This window comes from Garra rufa, chromosome 24 (genome assembly GCF_049309525.1).
Source record: "Garra rufa chromosome 24, GarRuf1.0, whole genome shotgun sequence".
In the NCBI taxonomy this organism is placed as follows: Eukaryota; Metazoa; Chordata; class Actinopteri; order Cypriniformes; family Cyprinidae; genus Garra; species Garra rufa.
Window position 1 is genome coordinate 29,633,405 of NC_133384.1, and position 18,706 is coordinate 29,652,110.

The 18,706-nt window shown below is 34.9% G+C and overlaps 2 protein-coding genes across 2 annotated transcripts in view; both read right to left on the reverse strand.

Annotated features, from left to right (window-relative positions):
* Positions 1-940: 940 nt before the first annotated feature.
* Positions 941-9,030, reverse strand: acp5b (acid phosphatase 5b, tartrate resistant). Its single transcript, XM_073831262.1, has 6 exons — positions 8,813-9,030; positions 8,426-8,616; positions 6,116-6,243; positions 5,844-6,035; positions 2,290-2,437; positions 941-1,404 (listed from the first exon to the last, which is right to left on the reverse strand). The coding sequence occupies exons 1-6, from the start codon at positions 8,883-8,885 to the stop codon at positions 1,165-1,167; spliced, it is 972 nt and encodes a 323-aa protein (XP_073687363.1). The 5' UTR covers positions 8,886-9,030; the 3' UTR covers positions 941-1,164.
* A 2,895-nt stretch (positions 9,031-11,925) lies between these two features.
* abcd3a (ATP-binding cassette, sub-family D (ALD), member 3a) overlaps positions 11,926-18,706 on the reverse strand; it is a 12,678-nt gene continuing 5,897 nt past the window's right edge. The window contains exons 8-20 of the mRNA XM_073830592.1: positions 18,416-18,485; positions 18,231-18,328; positions 18,040-18,131; positions 17,821-17,912; positions 17,666-17,732; positions 17,507-17,570; positions 15,915-15,992; positions 15,737-15,802; positions 15,542-15,631; positions 15,340-15,459; positions 15,002-15,106; positions 12,958-13,014; positions 11,926-12,875 (exon numbers count right to left, since the gene is read on the reverse strand). Of these exons, the coding sequence (XP_073686693.1) occupies positions 12,798-12,875; positions 12,958-13,014; positions 15,002-15,106; positions 15,340-15,459; positions 15,542-15,631; positions 15,737-15,802; positions 15,915-15,992; positions 17,507-17,570; positions 17,666-17,732; positions 17,821-17,912; positions 18,040-18,131; positions 18,231-18,328; positions 18,416-18,485 (1,077 nt within the window). The 3' untranslated portion in view covers positions 11,926-12,797. The remainder of the gene's footprint in view (positions 12,876-12,957; positions 13,015-15,001; positions 15,107-15,339; positions 15,460-15,541; positions 15,632-15,736; positions 15,803-15,914; positions 15,993-17,506; positions 17,571-17,665; positions 17,733-17,820; positions 17,913-18,039; positions 18,132-18,230; positions 18,329-18,415; positions 18,486-18,706) is intronic.

The window sequence follows — 18,706 nt, forward strand, 5'->3', positions numbered from 1 at the left end:
ATAAAATATATCATGGTGAGTAAAATATTTTTTTTTAAACTGTTTGATTTTTAATTAAGACTTATAATTACCCTTTAGGTTAAAACTGTTATTTGTAAAAAGGAAACACATTGAGTCTCTACCTGCAATATATTTTAAAATATAATTTATTCCTGTGATGCAAAGCTGAATTTTCAGCAGCCGTTACTCTCCTTATTTGTCTTCAGTGTCACACGATCCTTCAGAAATCATACTAATATTCTGATTTGCTGCTCAAAAAACTTATTATTATTTTGAGTATTTTTTTTTTCAGGTTTTTTTGGGTGAATAGAAAGTTAAGAAGAACAGCATTGATCTGAAATATAACTTTTTGAGACATTATAAATGTCTTTATCATCACTTCTGAGCAATTTAAAGCATCCTTGCTAAATAAAAGTAGTAATTTCTAATATTTCCTTCTCAAAAGAAAATAGAAATACTGACTCCAAGCTTTTGAGTGGTATAGTGTATAATGTTACAAAAGCTTTTTATTTCAGATAAATGCTGATCTTTGGCTCTTTCTATTCATCAAAGAATCCTGAAAATATGTACTTAACTGTTTTAAATATTGATGATGACAATAATAATAAATGTTTTTTGAACAGCAAATCAGCATATTAGAATGATTTCTGAAGGATAATGCGACATTGAAGACTGGAGTAACGCTAAAAATGTAGCTTTGATCACAGGAATAAATTACATTTTAAAATATATTCAAATAGAAAGCAGTTATTTTAAATAGTAAAAATATTTCAGTATTTGACTGTTTTTGCTGTACTTTGGATCAAATAAATGCAGGCTTGGTGAGCAGAAGACATTTCAATGTAAAATGTATCATTTGAATCACATCCTATCTGACTGCAAACTCACATTTGCAACTCAAATAAAAAATAGTTTCTCTATACAAAGTCCAAGACCAGTGCACATTTATGTAAAACTGTATTTTTTCAATAATCTCAGTAATAAAAGTGTTTTGTTTTGTACACAGCAAGCTAAACACAAATTGAAAACTAAAATACAGCTAAAACTAGATTTAAAATATACATAAAAATAAAGTTTTGTGGTGCAGTTAGGAAGAACTTTTAACAAAGTGACTGTTGTGTTCATTAAAAGCAGACTAGGGCAAATGCTATAATGACGTCAAAGTTAGACTTTGCGTTTAGGGACGGATGTCTGGTACACACACTTCCCGTCTTCCTGGATGTAATTTATCAACATCTCACTTGTGTTGACTTCAAAGTACACAAACGCTCCTGTCGTCTGATTGACGGCGTTGGAGAACAGCTGCCAAGACGACGGGAAGCTGTGTCTGTGGTCAGTAAAAAATTCTGCACTCATTCCAGTTCCGCTGACGACGTATGAACTTCCATCGTCTTCTCTGATAAACTAATGAAACAGAAAACATTAAAAAAATTATAATAATATTTATAGTTTCATTGCATGATGATGCTTTAGCACATGTAAAAGTCTATTAAAGATCGGAGCAAATGTGGAAAAACTTGCTCACCAACAGATCCTCTGGAGTGAATGGGTGCCGTCAGAATTTGAGTCCAAACAGCTGATAAAAACATCACAATAATCCAAAAGTAAACCCACATTACTCCAGTACATCAATTAACATCTTAATTGATGTACTGGAGTTTCATCATAAAGTGAAAAGCTGTGTTTGTAAGAAATACATCCATTGTTAAGGTGTTTTAATTTTAGTTTAAACCATTGCTTCTGGCCAAAATAAGTCCATAATCTATAATAACTCTTCCTCCAGTGAAAACATACATCACCTGTTGTCCTCTCACATCAAAATACACAAATATTTGTTTAGAACTGCATTGATTTTGCTTGTAAATGGTGCTTGATGTGTGCATATTTCTCTCCTGACTCGAGATGGACTTTTTCACTAGAGAAAGTGGTACTATGGATTATGGAATATGGACTCATGTTTTAGCAGGAAGCAACAGTTTGAAGTTATAAATGTCTTGATTATGGATTTGTTTCTTATAAGCATGCAGCTTTTCACTTCACAAGATGTTCATTGATGTACTGGAGTGGTGTGGATTATTGTGATGTTTTTATCAGCTGTTTGGACTCTCATTCTGATGGCACCCATTCACTGCAGAGGATCCATTGGTGAGCAAGTGATGAACAAACAAACTCATCTCCACGTTGGATGGCTTAGAAAGCAAATTTTCAATTTGGAGTGGAATCTTTATTGAAAATTACAGTACTGCTTGATTTTCTCTTGCATGATAATATTATATTCAAGATACCAACCTGTAGACTGTGGTCATGACCACTCAGATATAAGGAGACGCTGTACTTCTTCAGAAGGGGTCTGAGTTGTGATATCAAACACTTGGTTGGTCCATGATGTCCAATAGACCAGACTGGATAATGACCGGCCACAATGACAAAATCTGACCTGTGGATTAAAAATGAAAAGATGCATTTATTCTAGACGCACTACTTTGTTTCACTTCTGCTGTGGAAAACAGCTGTGAGTGTTTCTCGCTATTGTTCTCAGGTGGAATTTTTACTATAATTTCCCCTGCGCATGTTAAGGCATGTGCTGTTTGAGTTTAGTTTTATCTGGCTGTTAACAGTTTGTACATTAAACACAAACCTCTCGGTTGCGTAATCTATTTGTAGTTCATCAGATCAGTATTAACTTGTAAGATTTGTGTCAGTAAGACTGAAGTCGTAAAAACAATTCACCCCAAATGCATAAATTATCATTTAAATCACTACATGATGATTTTTTAAAAGGACAGTTCACCCAAGAAGGAAAACTACCTCATGATTTACCCACCCTCAAGCCATCCTATGTGTATATGACTTTATTCGTCTTCTAGTGTTGTCACGGTACCAAAATTTCAGTATTCGGTACCAATACCAGTGAAAATCCACGGTTCTCGGTACCAATTTCGGTACCAAAGAAAAACACAATAACAGATTAATTGAGCAACACACTATTTTTTATTAATAAAGTTAAGCAAAAATAAAATGTACAAAAAAAACTTTGTAAAAAAAAATTCTTTATACTTGCGTAAAATTTTGTTAGTTTTTCCACAGGTTAAAAAAGTATTTCAAGGATTGTAAACATTTTAGTAGTTAAATAACATCTAAATAAATTACAGGCATAAAAAATGTAAACAAGCTTCACCCAAAACTTTTTGTCATATTTCTGCTGCTGCGGAAAAACATCTGTAACTGTTGTCTGTTTTAGAGTTCGCTGGGGTCTTTCATGATCTTCTGCAACTGTAAAAAGAAAAAATATACTTAAGTAAAGCAGTGTGCTAAGTCTGACCAGATGTGACATTAGATCATTGACACCAGCAAAAATATTAATTTTCAGTAAATAACAAACCTCAGCTGTTATAATAAATTTAGATAAGATTACATATATTAAGACCAGTGTCTATCACAGATGAAAACTGCAGTATTTAAAACACTTTACAATTTCCATTAGTTAGATAGCATCGCCTAACAATAAACAGTAGTTACATGGCAATTATTCTTCGTGAGGTTAGGCTAATTTCAACATTTACTAATGCATAAAATCATGTTAATCTGTTAAACATGAACAAACATGAATGATCATGTGTTTGTATTAAATAAGATTCACAAACATGAATTAATGTTGTAAAAATATATTGTTCACTCACTTTAAGATTATGTTAGAATATGATGCATGAATTTGATCTTATTGTAAAGTATTACCAAACTAAACAGGGAATAAAACGTGTTTTATTTGATTGTACTTTTATTCAATCCAAACTGCATTCATATTTATTATTATTAATAAGCTTTTTAAACCTGCTAGAGTTATTCAGCCAAGAACGTTTTCTGACAGACTGATATTAAGGACATAAATTAACGTCACATTTGTACATTCTCTAACACACATATTTTGGATACACGGGTCATTTGTGTGTAAAAAAAAAATAGTAAATACATCATGTCCTTATTTTTTTTTACTCTAACAAAAGTTATAGGAGCGTTGTTTCTAATTCATTAAGGCCCAGCATATTAGCGTTAGCCGCGCTTATGCTAACGATTCACTACACAAACAGTGATGTTTATTTCAGTCTGACATTCAAATTAAAATACGCAACAATGCTCTAAATATGAAATTAAAATGAAACTTACCTTACTTGAAATATTTTATTTGATCCTGGAGTCGGTCTTTGAGGTGTTTTAAGTTTGATGTGTTTCCTCCTTTCGAGAGAACCTAGACAACATCTTTTGCAAATAGTTTTTTGATGATCTATGATGTTCGCCTTGTTCAGCCGCAAATCCAAACTATTTGGAGCAAGCCTGGCTCTTCTTTGTAAACAAGTGGAGTCAGAGCCGCGACATCAGCAGCAGCGCTGGTGTTTTAATAAAGAGAGCGCAACTGCGCAGCGCGCACCTTTTGTATAGCGTATCAAGAACCGGGTTGACCGGATAGTCGGTACCACCGGTACTTAAGAAAACCTGGTACCGTAACGTTTTATTTTTTTTAGTACCGACTTGGTACCGAAGTACCGGGACTTTTGACAACACTATTTCAGACGAATACAATCATAGTTATATTTAAAAATGTCCTGGCTCTTCCAAGCTTTATAATGGCAGTGAATGGGTGTTGAGATTTTGAAGTCCAATAAAGTGCATCCATCCATCATAAAAAGTACTCCACACAGATCCAAGGGGTTAATAAAGGCCTCCTGAAGTGAACTGATGCATTTGTACCAAAAAATATCCATATTTAAAACTTAGCTTCTGCTAACTGTCCTTCATGCGTTTACGAGAGAGTGGCTTTCTAGTTAGCGATGTAACGATATTATCAATATCGTGACATCGCGATAGCAAAACCATCTCGATATTATCATGGTCACATGACGATATGAAATGATAGGTCTTTCGGGCAAAAATTGTAGTTTTTAAAATATATTTTAAACTTCTTAAACTTTTAAAGTTGTTTATTGGGTCATTAAGCTTATGTCGTTATGTCATTATATCCGTTCACAGTAAATGAATGCAGTGAACTTGTTTATTGCATGTACTGAGTTTGCATGATCTTCTTTTTTTCAATATCGCAATAAATATCGTATTGACTTCATATCGTGATATCATTTCATCGTGAGATTTTGAGATTTCAGCACTTCTTACTAGAGCTTGCACTACGCCTATGTCCTTCTCTCTCGTAAAAGTGTATACGACAGTTAGCGAAAGCTAGAGATTACGATTTATAGAGTTGTAAATATAGATATTGTTCTTACTCAAACACATCTAATCACTTCAGAAGGCCTTTATTAACCCTTCGGAGGTGTGTGGAGTACTTTTTATGATGGATGGATGCACTTTATTGGACTTCAAAATCTCAACACCCATTCACTGCCATTGTAAAGTGTGGAAGAGTCAGGTTTGGTTGTATTTGTCTCAAAGATGACAGTCATATACTATAGTTTGAAGGTGAGTAAATCATTGTGTAATTTTCATTTTTAGGTGAACTGTCCCTTTAAGAGCTGGTCATATTTTTAGTATTGAATGCCAGGAGTGTTTTCCAGGTCATATCTGGGCTGGATGTGATTGTGAATCTGAGGCAGCGGAGAAGCGAGAGCTAATAAGTGAAAGAATGTGACAATGGAGGAGTTGAAGGAGTGTGGCAGGTCAGGGCCTTTAAAAACATGCCCTTAAAAATTCCTGTAATTCCTAATGTCTGCCTAGTCAAAGCAAAACACATCCTGTGATTATTCACATTGGATTGTAGTGTTGTTTGCTCTTCTATTAGATATTTGGGCAGACTGTTTGCATTTGGCTCTTAGGCAGCTGCGCTAATAACTCACTTGGTGTTTTGGAGTTTCTTTTGGATCCATTTCAGATGTTGTGAAGCAGCGACGTAGTCCTCCGGACCTACAGGCTCAAGGCCGTCATAGGTGTTCCCACATAGAACCACCGTGTCAATCATCAGAACCGTGACGGATGTGTTGCTGCGAGGAATCTTGAAGTTGAGCTCATAGTAGAGGTCTGGGTACATCCTGTCAAACATTAACAGCAGGAATGAATGCTCGTGTTTACATTCTTTAATACACAGAGCTTGACCTTTGACCTCACTCACCATCTTTCAGATCTGTTTGAGTAAGCGATCTGGGCTGATACGTTTCCACGGTGATCGTGATTTCCTGCTACTAAGTACCACGGCACAGCCATCAGTGCAGGGTGAGAGAACACACGCTCGTAGGTAGTCTGAATAATAGAGTAGCATTACAACTGTTAAACATCATTTATATATAAATAGATGAAGACAAAACTATAATTCTTATAACTATTAAACATACATTATGTAAATAAGTTGAATAAAATTGACCATGTGTTTACTGTGGCACAAATGTTAGATTCATACAACAGAATTTCTATTTCTATTCATTTGAAATACTTTGTAAATATCATTGTACTTTTAAGCTCCATGGTATATATGGAAGTACCGTGGTATTACCAACTGATACCATCACTGTAAGGAATGTAAATACCATGGTTCATGCATATGCTATCATTCAATACCATAGTACAAAATATATATTGAAGTACTATGGTATTACCATCTGAACGTTTTTTGTTATTTTATTTGGTATTTGGTTTATTTGGTTTGCAACAGGTAACCATACACCATAAAATAAAACACTAAGGTATTTTTTATTTTATTTTATTATTTTAATGCATTTAGGCTTATAATAACCTTTACATTACATTTACATCAGTAACATTTACTATTACATTATCATGGTATTTTATTGTATTTTATTTCTGAATGCATTTAGGCTTATAATGACAATTACCATAGTAATTTTTTTATTGTATTTTATTATTTTATTTTATGTTATTTCTAAATGCATTTAGGCTTATAATAGCAATTACCATAGTTACATTACCATGGTATTTTTGTATTTTATTTTATTTATAAATGCATTCAGGCTTTTGATATCAATTACCATTTCATTACCATGGTATTTTACTTTATTTTATTTTATTTCTGAATGCATTTAGGCTTATAATGACAATTGCCATAATTACATTACCACAGTATTTTTTATTTTATTTTATTATTTCTAAATGCATTTAGGCTTATAATGAATATTTCCAGTTACATTACCATGTTTTTATTTTATTTTATTTTATTTTTATTTATTTCTGAATACATTCAGGCTTATAATAACAATTACCATTTCATTACCATGGGATTTTATTTTATTTTTTATTTTATTTCTGAATGCATTTAGGCTTATAATGACAATTACCATAGTTACATTACCATGGTATTTTTTATTTTATTTATTTTATTTTATTATTTCCAAATGCATTTAGGCTTATAATGACAATTGCCATAGTAACATTACCATGTTTTTTTTAGTTTTATTATAATTGTATTTATTTCTAAATACATTCAGGCTTATAATAACAATTACCATTTCATTACCATGGGATTTTATTTTATTTTATTTTATATTTTAGTTCATTTATTATTTTTTTCTAAATGCAATTAAGCTTATAATGACAATTACCATAGTTGTATTATCATAGCATTTTTTATTTTTTTTTATTTAATTTAATTTAATTTCTAATTGCATTTAGGCTTAAAACTGACAATTACCATAGTTACATTAGCATTGTATTTTAATTTAATTTTATTTTATTTCTAAATGCATTTAGGCTTATAATTACAATTACCATAGTTACATTACATTGTATTTTTATTTTATTTCTGAATGCATTTAGGCTTATAATAACACAAACCATTGTTACATTACCATTTTTTTGTATTTTATTTTATCATTTTATTTCTAAATGCATTTAGATGTATAATAACAATTACCATGATTACATTATCATGGTATTTTTTTCATTGTATTTTATTTCTAAATGCATTTAGGCTTTTATTAACAATTACCATTAGTTAATAATTATTAATAATTATTACCATCCATTAAACTGATATAAATATAGTAATGAGGAGCCATCAGTGGTTTAACTTGTGTTAAATCCAACAGGTAACCATATAAAATACCATAAAGTCAAACACTGTATGATGGCATTTTATTTTAAGGCAAAAGCTTTACTGCAATTTGTTCTTCTGCCACTAGAGGGACCAATTCACCTGTCACACCAACTATATCATCAGATGAGAGTGTAATGGCAGTTCACTGTGCTGAAGTACCCTGTGCACACGATCACTGTCTGCTCTTTAACCTGTCTGATCCTGGTTACATCATCAAACTTTGAAGCTGCTATACTGCAAGCTGCACACATTAACCTCAGAAAACCTATTGACCCAATGACAGATCCCTCAGAAATGATGCTTACTTTCACAAGCACCTAAGACAAATTTATCAAGAGCTGAATCAGCTCACAGGTGACTTAACCTGGTGTTCACCTTAAAGCGGGTGTCATCTACATCTCTGACGCCGCTGAAGTAGAAATGATCTCCAAGACTGAGGACAAAGTCCAGCCCTGAGCTCTGAGCGATTCTGCCCAGTTCATTGGCCGTCTCAAACTCATGCGGGGTGTAGTAGGGGTACATAGGAAGTCCACCCCAGTCTCCAATACCAACAAACTTCAGAGAAGCTGAAGAGAAACAAAACATGTAGATTTTATATCAGTGCACTTCAACAGAATGAACTCAATTCACACTGGATCACATGAAAAATTCCCACTGAACCGGTTTGTCTGCACTAGTAATCATGTGGCTAGGTATGTTTATACTTCCTGACCATAGTATAATAATACAGACCATAAAGAAAATACATCAGAAATACTCTACCTTGTTCATTCGCCTGACATGTTGTGTAAACCGTCTGAAGGCAAAAGATAAGAAGAAAGGCCAGCAACGCCATATCATCCCTTCAGATGGCTGATTTGATCCTGCAAACGGTCACTGTTTAAAGTGAAGTTACAGGTTTGAGAGTCACACAGACACTGACAAGCCACAAACAGCTTAACACTCGATTCTTTGCACCTAAAGGGAAACTACATGTGGTTTATGACAAGCTTCCTGTATTGAGCTCAGAATGAAAGAATGAAGCACATGACGGCCAATGTTCACCAGTTTGTAAAGTAAACAAAAGAGTGTTATTATCGGCTATCGGACAAAAGTGCTTAGAAATACGACAACAAATATAACCACTGCTACTATGTCTAGTCTTGTTTTTTAAATATCAGCTGCCAACAAAGTAAAATAGAACAACAAAACCCTAAATTATAATAGCAATAGTAAAATTTAAGAATGATTGTAATATTTTGAACAGTATTGTTATAATTCCTTTTTAATAATAATCTTATTATAGGCCTACCAGTTTGTCAACTAGCTTATAATTGTCCTGTTTTTTAGCATTATGACAGCCGCTGTTGATCTTTAGCAACATAATTATTTGAAATTCTGTATATGTACCAGCCCTTATCAAGCAGATATAGCTAGAGTTTACAGTGCAAGTTTACCAGCTGCAGCAGATGTCCTAAATCATTAACTTAACATTGGATAGCAGCCTAATTCACAGCCTTCACTAGAACTAATGCAGTCTTCAGTGCGGTTTCAACGTGCAGTGATGGTATCAGATGCTAAAACCACGTTATTTCGTCATATATGGTACAAAATAATACGTTTGCGGTCAAAAGAACAATTTCTGAAGGATGTGACACTGACGACTGGAGTTATGAATCAAAGGAATAAATGACATTTACACGTGTTTAAATAGAAAACAGTGTAATAATTCACAATGTCACCGTTTTACTGTATTTTTGATCAAATAAATGCAGCCTTGATGAACTTAAGAGACGACGGAAGCGCAGTACTTCACTCACTGGATAAAGTAAATGAAAAAAGCAATTGCGATTTATCTCGCGGTTGACTTACTGGAGTTATACTTCTCGCATTTCTGACTTTTTTTTCTCAGAATGGCGTGATATAAACTCAGAATTGCGTTAAACAAATTCGCAATTGCGAGAAAAACCCCGAATTGAGATATAAACTTGCCATTCTTAGTTTTTCCTTAGAACTGCGAGTTATATTTTCTTGCAATTCTGACTTTACAACACAAGTCACAACTGTGAGATATAAACTCGCAATTCTGAGAAAATACCAGTCTCCTTTCCCTCAGAATTAGACTTTGTCCACCTTATTTTTTTCCATAGAGCGTCCGCGGCCATTTTGTAAATGGTCGTTTCCGGTCTAATTTTTATCTGTACAAAACACAGCACGTTTTCCTACTTGATTTTAATGTCTCTTACTATCTTATTTCAATGTATTATTATTTAGGAACACATTGGCTTGTAGTGCAAACAGTTTTACTGTTTACTGCAGATTGTTATTCCTCTCGTTATTTCCCTGTAGCGTTAATGAACTGGAAGTTTCTACTTCTGTGTTAAAGAATAGTACCGCAAGTCACATTATCCACCTGAGAATAACAACGTGTAGTAAACGGTAAAACTGTTTGCAATACAAACCAGTTAAGATAACACATTAAAGTAACAAGACACACCAATTTGCAATATCAAGCAGCAAAACTATTTTGTTAAGTTAAAAATTGCTGGACATGGATAAGACCAGAATCCATGTCCATGTCCGCTCATACAGGAAAATATAGTAGATAAAGTCCAATTCCGAGGGGCGAAAAAAGCCTGATATTTTCTCAGAATTGCAAGTTTCACAATTCTGGGCAACATGATAGGCCTAAGACACACCAATTTGCAATATCAAGCAGCAAAATGAGCTGTTTTGTACAGCTAAAAATAGCTGGACGCGGATGAGAGCGGAAACCATGTCCATAACCATTTACAAAATGTATACACATCCAGGGGGGGCTGACATTTTCTCAGAATTGTGAGTTTTTTCTCACAAATGCTGGTTTATATAATGCAATTCTGACTTTCTAACTTGCAGTTGCGAGTTTATGTCACACAATTCTGAAAAAAAAAGTAAACTCCAAGAAAAAGTCACACATCAGACCCATAAACTTTACAAATGGCCGTGACAGAGCCCATTATGTGAAAAACAAGGTGGTTAGAGGGTTTGCACTTACCTCACGGTTTGGTCAGTTACCCCGATGTGTGACTATATTCGGATGTAAACAACAGCAAACAGTTAATGTACTACTTAATGCGTTGCTCTGTTTATTTATGCTGTCTAAACCACTGAAAAAAAACATGAGAAAGCTGCCAAATCATATAGAGAAGGTCTTAGTAAGCAGGAAAGGGCACAATAAGGCGATACTAATATTTTACATACCTGACCAGTAATGATAAGAACAAACATGAATTTGTTGTCAAGATTCTTGCCTTGGAAATCCTGTTCAGTTTGGCCTTTTGTTCCTCAGAGAGACTTCTATATAACTTTATAACAAATATGGCAGACTGATGACATGTCATGAAAATGCTTTATTCTGGGGGGGAAAACGTCAGAATTGCAAGGAAAGAAAATCAGAATTGTGAGATAAAAAGTCACAGTTACCTTTTTCTTTTTGTTTCATTCTGTGGTGGGAACTTTTTTTTTTTTTTTAAAGATAAATGATATGAGTTGTAGTTTGAAACACTGTATAGTGAATCAGGCAAATCCAAAATATCAAATGGAATTTCTCAATCACTTTTGGCCAGCAGGACATCGGAGTTTGTGCTTTACCACCTTTGGCCAAGAGCAGATGACTAGAGATATTAAAAATACATTGTCATGTGGAGGGTGAAAGGTCAAAGAAAGGAGTGCGTAATCTAAATCACCTTTCACTTACATTTGATGTGTGTTAAAGGCCAACATTCATCTTTTCAAAGATTTCCTACAGTAACCACGTCAAATAAACCAGTTCAACTGAACTCACACTCTTATGAAATCGTCAACACAATCTATAACTGCTTCTTCAAGATAAAAAAAACTATTAACAGACTTCATAGTATCAACATCTCCTTTTTTAATGAAAACATACAGCAAAGTGGTTCATTTGCTTAATGTGTGAAGTGCTACGACAATGTTTTTTAACCGTTCCAGATTCCTTCCACATCAAGAAACGCCAACAATGCTGGAGTAAACAAGTGCATAGGCAACTTCTTATCGATCGGTTGTACAAGGCTTCCTGGTTTATCAAATTACCACACCAGGTAAAGTGCACCAAAAAACAACTCGCACACATCCAGACCACCCAACCATGCTGCGGTGAGCACGAAAGGCCACTTAGTAGCTTAAAGAAAGGTTTAGCTGATGAGAAAAAGGCAATATTAGATCATTATCGTGTATCTAAGATATTAAACGCTCAGTTCAGTCCGGTGGCATCGATTTGTGTGAGCCTATACAGAGAGATTTAATTTATTAACAAATTAGTGCACAGACACAAGACGTATTTGCTTGGTATACGCTTCCGCACGTACTTAACGGATGTCCTATAAATTGGACTGCTTAAATTACAAAATTATATACAATCATTGAGGACAAAAGTAGTGTTAATAAATTTCTAAACACAATTTCATCCCAAAAAGGTTATGATGATTAAAAACAAACTCCTAGATTAGGTTGGCAGGCGACTCCTTAAAGGAACAGTTCACCCAAAAATGACAATTTTACTCTTTTGCTCACCCTCAAGTTGTTTCAAACCTGTATGAGTTTCTTTCTTCTGTTGAAGAACTATAGAAAAATACTATGGAAGTCAACGGCTACCGTCAACTGTTACTTTATTTTGCTTTCAACAGAAGTCTGAATTGTCATTTTTGTGTGAACTGCCTCTTTAAGAAGTAAACAGTGAACTGCTGATAGTGCTGTTGTTTTTCCTCTAAGAGCCGAATTCCACAGTTTCAGTGGTGATGGGTTTGAATTCATAGTTTCCTCTGCCGTCCATATGGAGGTAGAACTATGAAAAAGAAAGGACATTCTGTGTTTTAGTATATGGTAAATACCAGTAAGTATTCGTGGGGAAGCAGTGCTGATCTTACCTCATGATGCTTCCACAGGGACTTTCTGTGAGAGACTGTGAACAGGGTGATGCCAACCTGGGGAACAAGAAGAATAAACCACAAATGAATAGAAATTTCAGCAAGAAACTGTGAAATAATATAGCTGCAAGCAGCGCTTTAAGGCATTTAAGCACATATGAAAAAAATACAATATTTTGGAAATCTTTAACCACCTAAATCAATGATTATAATTTTTTGGGAGATTTCTGGCAAATCCAGGTAATTTACCATAGAAATATTGTGGGGTTTATTTTACATTTATGACTGTTATAGTGCCACTTTGCATGCTAGTTTAGAATCACCTGTCGCATGTGCTCACCAGGTTTTGTGAAGTTTTGAGTTTTCCTTTAGGCTTTATAGGATTTTGGGTAAATCTGGACAGGCCCCTTTTCTAAATGCCCCCATTATAGCTTCTCAAAGGGTAAATTTAAATGATCAATTTTTGATAATTATTGACCTAGAGAGTCCAGAGAATTGTACTGCAGTGGTTTTTCAGACTGAGCGAAAAACCTAGGACTTGTTCAGAAAAGTAGGTTTTTAATATCTTCTCAATCATTCAACAAATGAATTGATTGACAGCAGTGGTTCTATCATATGATACAAATATCACGTGTATGTGTGAAAATCCATGCAATGTACAATCGTTCATGCGATATTTTCTCACAGACCTTTGGGGTCATAAGTCAAACAGGCCCACTGAGTTTTGTTCTGTTAAACCTTGTCTATTAGGTGTTTAACCTTTATCGGCAAATGGCGGCCTTGTTTTTTTGAGATACGCATGTCCTCATGACCGTGCCCAACTTTCATGTCGATAGGACAAATGGTTGAGTCGTTATAGCCATTTTTATGTTTTTTCCTTCTTATAGTGCCACCAAGTGGCCAAGCTCTGCAATTTCCTGTTACCTCAGATTAAGCTCTTACATATGTGTTCTGAGTTTGGCGAAGATATCTTATTCTGTTCAGGCGTTATAGGCATTTTACTAAAAGTGGCCCTGCCCCTTTCGAACGTTTTGGTGTCCCTTTGCGACGGTGAGTGAAAAGTGAAACTTTTTTAAAAAAATGACTGATATTCACTCTCCAGAGAATCTTTCTGCACTGGTTTGGTTTCAGTCAGGTGAAAAACCTAGGACTAGTTCTCAAAAGACCACGAATATCTCCAAAAACCCAAAATATTTTGGGATTAGGATTTTTAGTAAATATGGACAGGCCCCTTTTCTAAACGACCCTGTTATAGCTTCCCAAAGGGTAAATTTCAACATGTTTTGATAATTATTCACCTAAAGACTTCAGAGAATTATACTGCATTGGTTTTATCCAGATTGAGCAAAAAACCTAGGACTAGTTCGCAAAAGTAGATTTTTTACATCTTCTCGATCATGCTCAAATTTCATCGGTCAATGGCGCCATGTTTTTTTGAGATACACAAATGTCCTTATGGACACTTGTGGGACTTTGGACCACAACCGGCCATGTTGATAGGACAAATGGTTGTGTAGTTCTAGCCATTTTTAAGGTTTTCCCTTTTATAGCACCACCAAGTGGCCAAGCTTTTTTCCCTGTTGGCTCAAATTGAGATTGTGTTCTGAGTTTGGTGAATTACACTAAATTTTAGCTATAGGTATTATACTAAAAGAGGCCCTGCCCTTTTCCAAAGTTTTGGCGTCCCTTTGCGACGGTGTTTTCTACTACCCGAAAATTTCAGGTTTGTCTGGCATGAGCCAAGGATTCCAATGATATAAGACACTTGAGCCTATGACTGACGGTTTTGGATTTATGAGCGATTTCATACTTTTGATCGCTGTAGCGCCCCCGTCAGGCCGATTTGGGCGAGCCTTGGTGACATTGTAGGCGGTGCGAGTACTACCATCCCTCCAAGTTCCAAGTCTCTACGACTTACGGTTTGGTCTGTACGATCAGTTTTAAGTGGAGATCACTGATCCTTGGCCATTCTAACAATTACAATTGTTATGCGCTTGAAACCCTAATGATGGGAAAATCTCTTTAGGATAGAAAAAATGTGCACCTTTCTGCAGTGACTGTAGATGTAATCCTCCACATCTACACTCACGGCACTTGTGCACTCATCCAGGATGGCAAACTGGGGTTTATGGTAGAACAGCCTGGCCATCTATGGAAAAAAACAACAACATTTTATAAACCTAAAAACATCTCAGTCTAAGTGTAGACATGCAACAAGATTGTAAAAGATCTGGGTTTTAACACCAACTGTGGTGAAGTGGTTCAAAAACAGGATGTTAACGAAACTACAATGTAGCCCTTATCAGTGCCTTTGACTTCTGCAGTTACTGTAAGTCACTTTGCATTACTGTACATGTACAGGACTGAAAAATGTCAGTTTACCGCCATTCTCTGCTTCTCTCCTCCACTGAGCACATCCATCCAGTCCTGAACCACGTCCCACGATCCCTCTCTCTCCAAAATGTGACCTAACTGGACATTATCCAGGTATTCCTTCAGCACCTGCCACAAAAATGAATTATTATAAAATAAATACAGTTGATCTGCATGTTAAAGACTACACCAAAGTACACATTTATAGTACCTGGTCAGAGATGCCTTTCTTCTTTTGGTCCTCATGGGTGTCTGGGTAGATCACCTGATCCCTTAGTGAGCCAAGTGTCATGTAAGGCCTCTGAAAACAGACAAAAAGCCAAGGCATTCAGCTGTTGTGGACTATTCAGATGTCCTGCCATGGGTAAAGTGGGTTTTGTTCTGTAAAATCTGTTTAGAGTTTCACCTGAGGGACGTAGAAGAGCTTCCCCCTCTCTGGTTTCGTCAAACTCCCACCAAACAGCGGCCACAACTATAGAGAGAGAGACAGAAAACTCAACATTTAACAGATAAAACAGAAGAATTTTTACACAGAACTGAGAACGAGAGCAGAATTTCAGTCTGAGTATCCCGGATATGCTCACCTCTCCTAGAACCCGGAAAAGTGAACTCTTTCCGCATCCGTTGGGACCACACACCAAAACATTGGTTCCGGATTTCACCTTTTAAGAGCAGTACGCAATAAAATGAGCACACACACATTAACTTTACAAACATTACTCTAACAGGAAGCCTGTTTCTATCCTTGACTAAAGAGAAATTCTCAGAATTGTAAGATATAAACTCACAATTTCGAGTTTCTTTTCAGAAATGTGACTATTTCTCAGAATTTTGAGAACGCAAGTCAGTATTTTGAGATGCAAACTCGAAATTGCAAGTTCAGTGGTGGAAATGGACTTTCATAGAATTGTGATTAACTTGCAATTTTGAGTTCTAAAAATAAGAATTGCGGGGTATAAATTCGAAATTCGGAGAAATAGTTAGAATTGCACGATATAAACTTTCTCCTCAGAATTGCGAGATATAAACTCACAATTGCGAGTTACAAAGTCAAAATTGCTATCTTTATATAACTTTATTTCTCCAACCTGCGACTTTATTTATCCGAATTGCGACTTTATTTCTCCGAATTTTGACTTTATTTCTCAGAATTGCAACTGTATACTATAACTTTATAATATGGAAACAGGCTTTCATAGAATTATGATAAACTTGCAATTAGTTATAAAAGTCAGAATTGTGGGATAAAAATTCAAAATTCTGAGAAATAAAGTCAGAATTGCGAGATATAAACTTTCTTCACAGAAATGTGATATAAACACAATTCTGACTTTTTTTAAATCAGAATTGCATAATATAAACTCACAATTGCGAGTTACAAAGTCAGAATTGTTATCTTTGTATAACTTCATTTCTCAGATTTGCGACTTTATTTCTCAGAATTGCGACTTTATACTATAACTTTATAATTTGGAAACAGGCTTTCATAGAATTATGATAAACTTTTTATAAAGTTTATATCTAGAAATTGACTTTTTTCTGACTTCTTTTCTCGTAATGCAATTTTGACTTTATAACTCACAATCACGAGTTTATATCACACAATTCTAAGAAAGAAAAAGTCAGAACTGTGAGATAAAAAGGTCATAATTATCTTTTTTATTTAGTCGCAGAAATGGGCTTCCATAATAGTCGCAATTTTGAGAAAGTCGCAATTGTAAAAGAAGCTGCAAATGCGAGAAGCAAGTCCAGAATTGTGAGAAACAAATATTATATTAGATGAGATGCAATCACAAGAAAATGTTGGAAATGAGAGATATTTGAAAAAAAAAAAAAATACAATGAGTTGCAATAATGAAAAACAGTCACAAGATATAAGACACAAGATATAAAGTTGAAATTTTGAAAAAGCTGAACAAAATCGCAGTTATAAGAAGAAAAAAAAAGCAATTATGAAAAAATTATAGATAAAAATCACACTGAGAAACAAAGCTGCAATAGAAAAACTCAAAACTAAAAAGTCACAACGGCGTTAATCTAAGTTGCAATTCTTAGAAACTGTCACAAGATTTAAATTAATTGCAAAAAGCAAGATGCAAATATGTAAATGGTTGAAAAAAAATATTAGATATTAAGAATTTCTAACCGATTTGTAGAAATAATGTGAAACACAGACCTCAAAACACATATCTCTGATCAGAACGTCTCCATTAGGTGTAGCCAGGGGTGTGTGATCAAACCTGATAAGAAATTGCATATTAAAATAAGCATAGCTGGTTATATTAACAGTGTAGCACTCAATTTGACACTGAGGACTGCAGGAAGCTGCTCTTACTTGATGATATGGTCTACATTGATGATTCTTCCACTTCCAGGTACCAGTGTGAGCTTTTCTGAAACATCTGAAGTAAAAACATGAAAAACAAACTTTAAATCAACTATATAGCTTTTTGAAAAAATTTTAAGGTCTTAAGAGTCTCTGAAGCTCACCTTTTTCTGAATGAGACACCATGGTGCGCTCGTATTTCCCAGAGTTCAGCTCTTTCAGCACCCTCATGAGCTCAGTGATGCGAGCGGTGAAGCTGAAGGGGAAAAAAAACTCATTTAATAGCATCAAGCGTATTGGACCAAGTTTAATTAAACGGCAAGTAGCCAAACAACTGAATTGCACGTGCTGGTGCAATGTGATAAGGATGTGTGAACTTTTACCCAGACAGACGCGTCATTTCTCTGCCTGCAAGGACGATTCTGCCCAACGCCTGCGACATACGCAGCAGCATACGGCCGCTCTGATAGTAGTCCTGCAGGAGAACATTATTTCTCATGAAGATTAAGGTCTGAAAAGGCGCATTACAGGCCAATAACTAGGAATAATCACAATATCAGGAGTGAAGTTTTACCTCCAGCAGTTCAGCATGTGAGCTGCTCAGGTGCCTAGGGTGAGACAAATCAAGGAAAGGACGGCTGACGACTAAATAGCCAACAACGGTAGCAAAATCTGTAGTAAGAGAGAAGAATTTAGTCTTTTTTTTACTGTTCATGATCATGTATATTTTATCTAGGTAAGATAATAACTTCCTCTTACACTTGGCGATAATGCTATCCACCATTCCCATGGAGAAACGGAAGAAGATGAAATTGTGCAGATGATCGACCTGCAAACAAACTCAGACATCAAGATGCAAGCATATATTATATATATACACTACCAGTCAAAGGTTTGGACACACTTCCCCATTAAAGAGAATGGGGAAGTGTGTCCAAACCTTTGACTGGTAGTATATATATATATATATATATATATATATATATATATATATATATATATATATATATATATATATATATATAGATTACTGGCCATTTATAACCTTTA